The 10,330-nt window shown below is 44.5% G+C and overlaps 1 protein-coding gene across 3 annotated transcripts; it reads left to right on the top strand.

The window, feature by feature from the left end:
- The first annotated feature begins 1,142 nt into the window (after nucleotides 1-1,142).
- Nucleotides 1,143-10,185, top strand: LOC121620711 (carbohydrate sulfotransferase 12-like). 3 transcript variants are annotated; one of them, XR_006007585.1, is made up of 6 exons: nucleotides 1,143-1,199; nucleotides 3,700-4,230; nucleotides 4,966-5,118; nucleotides 5,254-5,433; nucleotides 5,966-8,397; nucleotides 9,919-10,185. XR_006007585.1 is itself a non-coding variant. In XM_041956871.1 (5 exons), the coding sequence occupies exons 2-5, from the start codon at nucleotides 3,862-3,864 to the stop codon at nucleotides 6,512-6,514; spliced, it is 1,251 nt and encodes a 416-aa protein (XP_041812805.1). In that variant the 5' UTR covers nucleotides 1,143-1,199; nucleotides 3,700-3,861; the 3' UTR covers nucleotides 6,515-8,553. The 3 variants fall into 3 exon arrangements, 1 of the variants encoding a protein (XP_041812805.1); XR_006007586.1 differs by lacking the exon at nucleotides 9,919-10,185 and having other exon boundaries at nucleotides 5,966-6,713; nucleotides 7,906-8,553; XM_041956871.1 differs by lacking the exon at nucleotides 9,919-10,185 and having other exon boundaries at nucleotides 5,966-8,553.
- Nucleotides 10,186-10,330: the final 145 nt, after the last annotated feature.

Here is a 10,330-nt window from a genome sequence, read left to right as displayed (position 1 = left end):
AGGTTTACTCATCAGTATTACCTACAACTCAGTAAACCAGCTCTGGTCACTGTTGATTTCTACAGCTTATATAAATAGTTTTTTTTTTTTCAAAGGACACCAGAAGGTCCAATTTGACAAAAACGGGCAGGCCAGAGGGGGATTTAGAGCAACTGCTTTCATAAGGGTGCTGGATAATCTCATCTGCGAGAGGCATGCTCATATCATCCACATACGGCAAACACAAACAGTGCATCAGCCTTACTTCAGTCAGCACCACTGCATTTTTATTCACAGCACCTCTATTGCACTTTCACCTCTTTGTGTGGTAAAATGTGATTACCATTATCAAAAAGCGGTATAATGCATTAAAGTAATAATAATAAACATGATTAAAATGTGATATGATGATATGACGATACAAGCCTGTGCCAACTTTTTCATCGTCCACGTTTCTCAGCACTTAGAAAAGATGTTATGAAACATCTGATTGCACCTACTTTTCCTTCTCTTGGGAGGTTTGTGTTAATATTTTGTGCTCTGGTGTGTTCATGCAGAGTGTGTGTGTCTTTGTGTGTGTGTGCGTGTGTGTGTTCAAAGCAGTATGACTGCCAAGGTACTAAGTTATTTTAAGCAAATTCATGAGAACACGGTGCTGAGAGTAAAATCAGGAGTGGGGGTGATGTGTGTGATGCTGATGGAAAGCAGATGATGGTGTGTGTTTGTGTGTGTGTGTGTGTGTGTGTGTGTGCTCTGTAGAGGTTTCTTGCTACGTTTGATGTCACAGGATAAATGGGGTTCACAAATAACAGGATTTTACGCGCAGCAGCCTGCCTGAGGCAACAGAAACAGACACAGAGCCCCACAGCCACATTTCCTCATCACCATTGTTTTGCTCTAATTTTTGGAGTGAGGATGACATTTGCCTTCGCGGGTAGGCTACAGCGGGTTATTCTAAGCACGCGCCCCCCTGTGGGAGGAGGGTGGGGAGCGGGGGAGAGGCTGTCTACATAAATCATCCCAGAGTACAGACATGTTACGCTGGAGCTGACCCAGAAAAGTGATTTTTTTCCCCCTCGTGAGCTCAGTCTGCAGAAACCTCAGCCGCAAAGTCTCGCGGTGCTTTGCGTGCTCGCGCTCCATCTCCGTGAAAAAACATCAGAGGGGCTCTCATCACAGGCAGCTGACGCGGCGCAGGGAGCTCGCGGCCACAGAAAGAGGTGAGGAGGTGTTGTTTTTTTTCCCACTCTGACTATTCTTCTTATTAGCAGGATATTTTGAAAGTGGCGTAACACTTCACCTCTCAGTAGCGAGGACATTGTTTTGCGTGCACCTTTGCTCCGACGCTGAGCTCTACTTTGACACCGCTGCCTGTAGGCGCTGACCGCGTATATTGATGGAACACCGCGCGCCGTGCGGAAGCTTGCTGTTTTCCGTCCCCTGTCCGCATCGTCCCCCCCCGCGGTAAATGTGACCAGCAGCTACCAGGCGACGCTCTGGTGAACCGAGCCACATGTCGAAAGCCTCCCGGCGTGAGGAACAGCGCGTTCCCGCGGCGCTGCTCCCCCGTCAAAGGCTACATTGTGTCCGGTCTGGCATCCGCCGGCGGCTGCTGCGGACAGGACGGTGTGATTTATCTGTCGCTGGCTGAGCTCAGGCTGCTCTTTACGGCTTTATCTGCTGTTTGCACAGCTGGCGTGACACCGGCGTCGAGGTGGTGGCGAACGTAACAAACCCGGTGAGTTGAGGGGCGACCAACCACTAATATATGGTCATTAATAGCCTATAAGGCGACTTTTAAGGGACAGGAGGCACCGCGAGCAGGCGTCCAGAAATACTCATATCAGCACGGAAAGGCGCGTGAGCCGTCTTTACTCCAAATATTGATTAAATGCTTCAACTGTGCATGTGGTGAAGGAAGTATTCAGATACTTTTCCTCAGTAAAAGCAGAAATACTCCATTACAAGTATGCAACTAGTATTGGCAAATATACTCTAAGTGTGAAAAATCTAATTAGCCAGTGCAGACAAATGGCTCCTGTGGGTGTGATTATATTTATAGTTGATTAATCGATGAATCAGTTGATTGGCAACTATTTGATTTGAGTAGTTGTTGTTTTGTTAAAAAAAAAAGCCATTTGCGGTTTCCATGTGTGGAAATATGCAGCCTTTCTTGATCTTATTTAATGATTAATATTTTTAGATTTTGAACTGTCGCTCTAAAGAAACAAGACATTTAGGTGCCCCCCGGGCTCAAGGATAATGTGATGAGAATCTACTTTTTCTTTTACCGAACGATTAATTACTAGAGGAAGTAATCAGCAGATGAATCGGTAATGAATTGTTAGCTGGAGCTGTAATCATGTTGCATTTTTTTGCACTCCGTATGTTTTATGCTGTGTACACAGTATTTTATGTACTGTTGGATAGTAATCCAGGAGAATGCATCACAATTTATTAGATGATCCTATGTTTTCTTTTTAGATTCTTAATTTGTAAAGTAACCAGTGACAATTAGTCAGGTAAATGTAGTAGAGTAAAAAGTACAATATTTCCCTCTGAATTGTAGTGGAGGACTGAAGTAACGTAAAATGGAAATGGCTCCAGTTCCTCATATATTACATTGCAGGGCAGCAGTAAATTCGTCGTTGGTGCGCAGAGAAGAAGAGGAGTGTAGTCTGCAGCCTTTGGGGAGGGGAATGATGATTTTCCATGTCAATGGTCCCCTCTTAGCTTCAGGAAAGAGGAAATAATATGAGTACTGTTGCATGAGAGCTCCAAATTTAGAAGAGTGTCGGAATGGAAAAATGACGCCCTGAGACTTTTAAACAGGACGGAAAGGAGAAGATAGACTGGAGATAAAGTGGTTTAAGATAAAGTGATAAAGTGAATTAAGAAACCTGTATTGTGATCGAGATAAGGTTGACAGACGCTGTGTTTTTGCCTTCCAGACCACTTATCTTTCTGCAGCCCTTCATACAGTAATAGGCTGTTTTGTGCATTGCATGAGCACAGTAAGCTTCAGAGTGTGTCTTGGTTAGGTGTGTAAAATGTTTGCTATTGGCCCTCTTTCAAAGGTTGCAAACAAGAGGTGCTCAGTTTTAAAGTGTGCTGATGCTGTACCATAATCCATAGGCAGCCTGGTACGGGTACAGCGGGATGCTTGTGCAGTGAAGAAGTTAGCACTGTGTGGTATGCAGAGCCTCCTGGCATGCAGACATTTGACAACCACTTGTGATTTTACTGCTGTGAGTGAGGTCAGCTTGGAGAGGTGAGGGAGAAGTTCAGTTCAGGCCTCATCAAAAACTTAGCCAGTCCACTGTCATCTTGCCCAATTTTCTCTAGTTTCTATTAACAGGATCCAGAATAACTGGCTCACATGCTCACAGTTTTTATTGTGTGCTTTTGTGAGTGTGGTACTCTGCCTAGACGCTTGAAAAGGAGAGCTTGAAAAGCACTTGTGAACACCTAAGTGTTGGTCCGCAGCCTTGGTCTGTTATTATATTTTACATTTAACCTGGCTCGTCATTGTTGTCTTTGTTCTCTGCGCTGATGAATTCCCTGCTGGTTTTGTGAGCTTATCCGCGTGTTGGTGTTCCATCTTGTTCAATACGCTGGCCAACAATGAGTCAAGCGCATAATGTGATTTTAGAAATGGAAGTGGTTACTGAACTCTGAGAAGGATGGAACATGAACAGTGATTTTTGCCTCTGTCTGCAGGGAGCTGCAGGCATGGAGCAGAGGTGATGGCCAGTTACACTCCTGCAGTGCATCCTACCACGGACTCCGCTGTAGTTGCCATCTATCTATCGCCATGGTGAGAGAGAGCTCCTGGACCTTGACTCTGTTGCCATGGTGACCCCGTAGCAAGCAACAGTCGCCATGGGAACATCCAGGATGTTCCGCGTTTTCGTCGTCCTGGGCTCGGCCTTCATGATCCTGCTGATCATCATCTACTGGGACGATGTCGGAGCCTCCCATCTGTATTTGCACACCCCCGTCTCGCCGGGCCCCAAAATCCCGCACCACCCCCCACCCCAGCTGCGGCCTCAAACCTCCCGAACCCCGTCCTTCCTGTCCGACATCGATGCCTTCGTTAACCAGTTCCTAGAGCCGGGAACCGGCGAGCCCACAGACCCCGCCCCTGTCGACACAAGCAACCAATCGGAGAAAGCAGAAGAACGGTATATACCGCGGCGGGAGTGGAAGATTCACCTGACTCCAGTGGCAGCAGAGCTCCGTGAGAGACAGGTTAATATCTGAAATAATTAATATTATTGTCTCTGCTGGTCGCTTTGAATGTTTAATTGTCACGGAAGACATTTTGACATGGCAGGAAAAGAGCTGGTGTAAACAATAACATTCATGGCAGCTCCCAGCTGCATGCTGACTCACCAGCACAACAGGACGTGTAAATAGAAGAGAGCCATCGTTAATGCCATTAGTTCCACCTTTTGCTTTTCCTGCCATAGAAATCAAAATGCCATAAAAAACATCTGGGGGAGGACTTCTGTATTAGTCCCAGTGTAATATTGAATCTCAGTACCTTGCTTACTAGACTGCGTGGGCATGTATTACTGCTTGATTGACACCTCTCTGACCTGACTTATTTTGCTGCGCCCATTTCAGCTGGAGAATTTACAGCTTTTTCATCCCAACTGGTTCATGTTTGTCGGTGACCTCATGTAATACCAGCAGAGCTCCACCCAGTTTAATCATGAGCAGAGGTCTAAGCCAGAATAAGTAGAAACACCAGCATGGGTGTAGAGGGCCTTAAAGTCATGACACACTGATTTAAGTAAACAAGAATCTGATCTGATTTGATACCAGTACCAATCCATTTATATCTACGTGAAAGAAGAGAGGCATTTGAAATCAATATTTTTCAAATAATTTACTGTCCTTTCATTTATTTGTATGCATTTGTTTTGGCACTGGAAGAAAAATGAGCATAATGAATGAATAAATGTGTGTGTGTGTAATCAGGAGCAGCGTCGGAGGTTGCTTCAGGAGATGTGCGCTAATGACAGCGTGGTGTTTCCTGGCAAAAACCGTTCATTTGATGACATTCCCAACAAAGAACTGGATCACCTTATTGTGGATGACAGGCACGGTATTATCTACTGCTATGTTCCCAAGGTACGCAAACGGCTACATGTTTTATTGCTTTGTTAATATTAAATTTAGTTTATTTATGATGCAGGTCTGGCAGAAGGTTAACATGTAAAAGGCTCTCACAGACCTTCATACTGTGCCCCCCACCCCCCCTCTCAGGTAGCGTGCAGTAACTGGAAACGCATCATGATAATCCTCAGTGAAAGCCTGCTGCGGGACGGCGTTCCCCAGAGAGACCCGCTGGCCATCCCCCGGGACCTGGTCCACAACAGCAGCATGCACTTTACCTTCAACAAATTCTGGAAACGTTACGGAAAGTTTGCAAAGCACCTCATGAAGGTCTGTTCAAATACCGTTGTGCACTATGTGGTGATGATTTTAGTTCATTAATTGCTGTGTTTGTTTGTTGGATGAGGTGCTCGGTGATGCTTCGTGCAGGTGCAGAGCTTCACGGCTGCACCTGTTTGGTATTTTACTGAATTGTTGTGAGTGACTGCTTAAACCATTCAGTACAGTGGTATGAGCTCCTCTCCTGGAACATGCTTTGCTTTTGCCTGATGTTTTATTTGCGACACACTAAGGGCTAAATAAATTAGAGATGCATCACTGTGTCACACTTGGGCCCGACATCCCTCGGCGCACTGAGCTGTTTTATGAACATACACATTTTGGATGCTGACACATCCAGCCAAGCATCTCACTGTGATCGCCACCTGAGCACCGGTGCACTGGGTTTTACCTCCGCTGGTGTCGCATCATGATAACAGTATCATATTAATACATCTGCTGGCTTTAATTCAGTCTTGGTGTCTCATTTGTCCATTATATCTGTGATAATAATACAAATACAATTTTAAATTCTTTTTTGAAGGTGAAGCTGAAGAAGTACACCAAGTTTCTTTTTGTGCGGGACCCCTTTGTGCGCCTCATCTCCGCCTACCGGAATAAGTTTGAGCTGCCCAACGAGGACTTCTATCGGCGCTTTGCACAGGTCATGCTGCGGCGCTATGCCAACCAGCCCACGCCCCCTGCCTCTGTGGACGAGGCGTTCGGTGTGGGTGTCCATCCCTCCTTCTTGCACTTCATCCAGTACCTTCTGGACCCTCAGACGGAGAAGGAGATGCCCTTTAATGAGCACTGGCGGCAGGTGTATCGGCTTTGCCATCCATGCCAGATTCAGTATGACTTTGTGGGCCACCTGGAGACGGCTGAGGAGGACGCCGAGCACCTACTACGCCAGCTGCGGGTGGACAATGTGGTGGAGTTCCCCACCTCTAATAGGAACCTCACCGCCAGCAGCTGGGAGGCCGACTGGTTCAGCACAGTGCCTGTCGAGGCGCGGCGAGAACTCTACAAGCTGTACGAACCTGACTTCAGGCTATTTGGCTACGACAGACCGGACTCGATCCTCAACGAGTGACACGTTTCTATGAGAGAGACGCAGCCACACACACACACAATGTTTTTTATGTCATGAAAGAATGCTACACTCCAACAACAGTGACACCTCCCTTTGTTCTGAGCTTTGCAGATGTGTACTCGTCTTATTCTACACTGAACGTGCACATTGTTAAGGACACGCGCTGCTGTGAGGAAGCACACTAATGAGGTGAAGCCAGGTAATTAGTATCCATTATTGTTTTTCTTTTGATGCAAAAACATAGCAAGAAGCACACACATTGGCATTAGACAGCTGAGAGACTGATTTTGAAAACAGCAAGTGTCCCTAAGGTGTTGCACACTGAGTGTAGTCCCTAACTCAAACCTCCACGCCGAGTGCCCCGCACCCCCACTTTGATGTCACGCCGCGCCTGTCATTTGCGCTGCCACAGTCGTGTCGTGACGAGCTGTGACGATCACGCAGGCCTCGTAGCAGGATGTTTTAAACCTTGCCGCAGCGATGTCACAGAGCCATACTCTTTGTTTGTGATGTCACAGGAAACGCTTTCGGACACGGACGCGGTGGACGGGAAAAGGCGTCGCTAGACTAGTTTTAAGTGTACTTGCACTCGAGTTTTAGTTGTCATCTAATTTATTTCTCATAAGTGTAAAGTGCAATTTTATGTTGAGCATGAAAGGGACTTTTATGTTGAGAATACATATTAATGACGGATGGCATCATCAGAAACAGGTAGAATTCTGTTATACCTCATAAATACACCGAATAAGCCACCTTAACAACAAACCCGACAGCTTCTTCATCCATTAAATTATATCAATAGAAACATTTCAGACATACGGAAGCCTAGAACAGCCATGCGTGCAATGCCGTTATCTGGAGGTCATGAGTTAATTATTATGATATCTCTGTGTGGTTACTTATAATTAGAATCTCTATTACTTCTAATGTTTATCAGATCAGGATTTTCAGTATCAGCTGTTTAAATGTGAACAGATTGAGGAGTAGCCAATGCATCAGACTTTTCTTCAATCAGGGACTGACACAGGCAGGAATTGCCCGTGTACAGATCAGACAAACAGGTGCACACATAATCACCACAGCTCTCCCAAGACACTGACACAGACGCTCTGTCGAGCTCAGTGTTTTACGTCTCACCATATGTTTGCATGTTTTCATTCAGCTTCCCAATACTGACACATGATTAATGATGATAATTTATACTGTAACACTGTGCCTCTAACCAGTGTTTTCTCATAATAGACTGAAATTGATAAATTTATTTGCTCAAGTTATATTAACCCATTATAATGAGAAAACAAGCTTTGTTATCTGATAATCAAATTCCTCGTGAGCTCAAGATACAGGCGTTAAAAAATGATGATGAATGGCCGTTCTCTGCTTCTGTGCAGACTCTTTGGCCAGTTTCAGAGCCTGTTACACGCCGTCGTACAGAAGCACAGCAGCTCCAGTGAGCCGTGCACTGCATAGCTGGATTTGTCTCAGCTCGTCTTTGAGGCAGAAAACTGGAGTTACGACATTCTTTCTTCACCTCAGCTGAACGTGCACAGGTGAGCATCTGTGTGCTTAAAACGGACAGTTCTCCAAAGGGAACCTATTCCTTTATCGCCTGTTGTTTCCTTGAAGGTTTTATCATCATCAGCATTCGATCATGTTTGTGTTTCCACGCACAAACTGCAGTTATTCACACTGAACTACATGAGGTTACCCTGGAGACTGCAGCAGTGTTGTTGTTCCCGCCTAAGTATGATGAACATATTTTTTACTTTTAAGGGCAGCATTTTCTTGGGATGCAGTATTTTGTAGCAAGGAGCTGAGCACATTATGTGAAGCCAAGAAGGAGTTGTTCTCAGTATGTGCAATGCTGCTGCACTGCTGCAAAGGTATGGCACTCCAGCATATTACAGCCCTGTTTCCAAAACAGTTGCTTCACTGTGTAAAATGTAAATAATAACAGAATACAAAACTGTGTTTACTGTCAACAGTTTACAAAGTGTTCCCGAGCCCATGCAGTAACATCCTTTATCCAATCATGTGTTCACAAGAGATGATCGCTTGTGAGCGACTGAGCCTTTCCAGGATGCCCCTTTCATACCCAATCATGATACTATCACCTGTTACCAATCAACCTGTTTACCTGTGGAATGATCCAAACAGGTGTTTTTGGAGCGTTCCACAACTTTCCCAGTCTTTAGTTGCTCCTGTCCCAACTCGTTTGAACGAATTAGGAAATGATCACATTCTGTTTTATGGATGTTTTACGCAGCATCCAAACTGTTTTGGAATCAGGGTTGTAGGTACAGTTGTAAAGTTGCGGGACGAGGCTGTGGTTAGTATTAAGTTTCTAAGTCAAGGTTTGATCATAGAGTCAGGATTAATCACATCATGATCTGGGCATGGATTGGGCTGCATGTTTTATATGAGAAGAATGGGAAGACAAGACAGTGCCTTTGGTTGCAAAAGTTTACACAGCAAAAAAGTATTTTTGTAGAAGGACTTAATTTTTACTTAGAACACAATACAGTGAGAGCTGTATGAAGCCACAGCACGGTATATTTGATATACTGGGCCTCGTTTGTCACGTGGTTATTATTTGGAGGGAAAAGGAGGCAGCAGAGCCCTTCAGCAGGACGGCCTTCATGGGAATTTGTATGATTAATGCTGCTGCGACGACTCTGTCAGTGTGCATGTATCCAGTGGATTGCTGTGTATCGTTGAACACGCAGGATTACTGTGTGGTTTGTACCGTATATGATGTCATGGACATTATTCTGCAAGTCACTAAGATGTTCACACTATTGACTCAGTGTTGTCTCACTGCCTTTTGGGTCATTTGTATAAGTGTGCAGTATTTTACTGTGTTGTATTTTTATTTTAGTCAAACTTTGACTCTTTAATGACCGAGGTCTCACTGGGAAAGGCTGGAATTAATTAGCATCAGTGGCTGGTTTTCCCAAAAGTCTTTCATCATCACTTGATGTGTTGTTTTATCCATATATGTCTTAACATACGCACAGAAAAGCAGGTCTGTGTTAAGAAGAAAAACTGAAAACACACCTCGTCATTATGTCCTCCCACCTCACCAGCACTCGAATCGTCAGTCATATTTTCATATCTCTTTTGCATCTTTGTTCTGTTTAGTTGTATTTACTTGTGTTACTGCCCTGATTTTAACCATGTCAGCAGTTTTGTTCTTGGCTGTTTATTTTTTGAAAGTGCGAACAGCAACACATTGATATGGAACGAATTTGTAAGGCAAAAAAGAAGCGGTTTATTTATTAGCAGAATAAAACCTCTGAGCACATGCAGTTTTTTTAAAAGGGAAAATCAGTCTTTGAGTGTTAATGGCTCTTTCCGAAGGTCAGAGTTTGACTGGTGATGTGTATTTTTTTTTTTGTCCACAGTGACCTGACGCTTCAGCAGCATTTATGCTTTGAACAGCTTAAAGGCTTGTTGAAGCTACAGTGCCAAACCTTGTCCTACATTTTGACCTCATGCCAGTTCCTGACATTAAATCATGTCGCAGACCAAAAAGCCCAAATCTATTTTTGTGATTCACGTGTTTGTGAAACAGAGTCATGAGACTCGGCAGTCTGGCAAACTTGTTCCTTCTCTCATCATACATGGAGGAAAATGCAAAGCATTCATTCAGTTTCATCAGTTTCATGGTGTCATGCATCATCCAGTCTTTGTACAAGAAATAAAGTTTGATGGAGAATCTAATATTCTCTCTTTGTGCAACTCACTTGTATTATATGATACATGCCACTATACAATTCATATCAGATCACACTGGCACAAGATTCATATTTACCT

Source organism: Chelmon rostratus, chromosome 17 (genome assembly GCF_017976325.1).
Source record: "Chelmon rostratus isolate fCheRos1 chromosome 17, fCheRos1.pri, whole genome shotgun sequence".
In the NCBI taxonomy this organism is placed as follows: domain Eukaryota; kingdom Metazoa; phylum Chordata; class Actinopteri; order Chaetodontiformes; family Chaetodontidae; genus Chelmon; species Chelmon rostratus.
The sequence above is the reverse complement of the archived record's forward strand: the minus strand, read 5'-3'. Positions and strand labels throughout refer to the sequence as shown.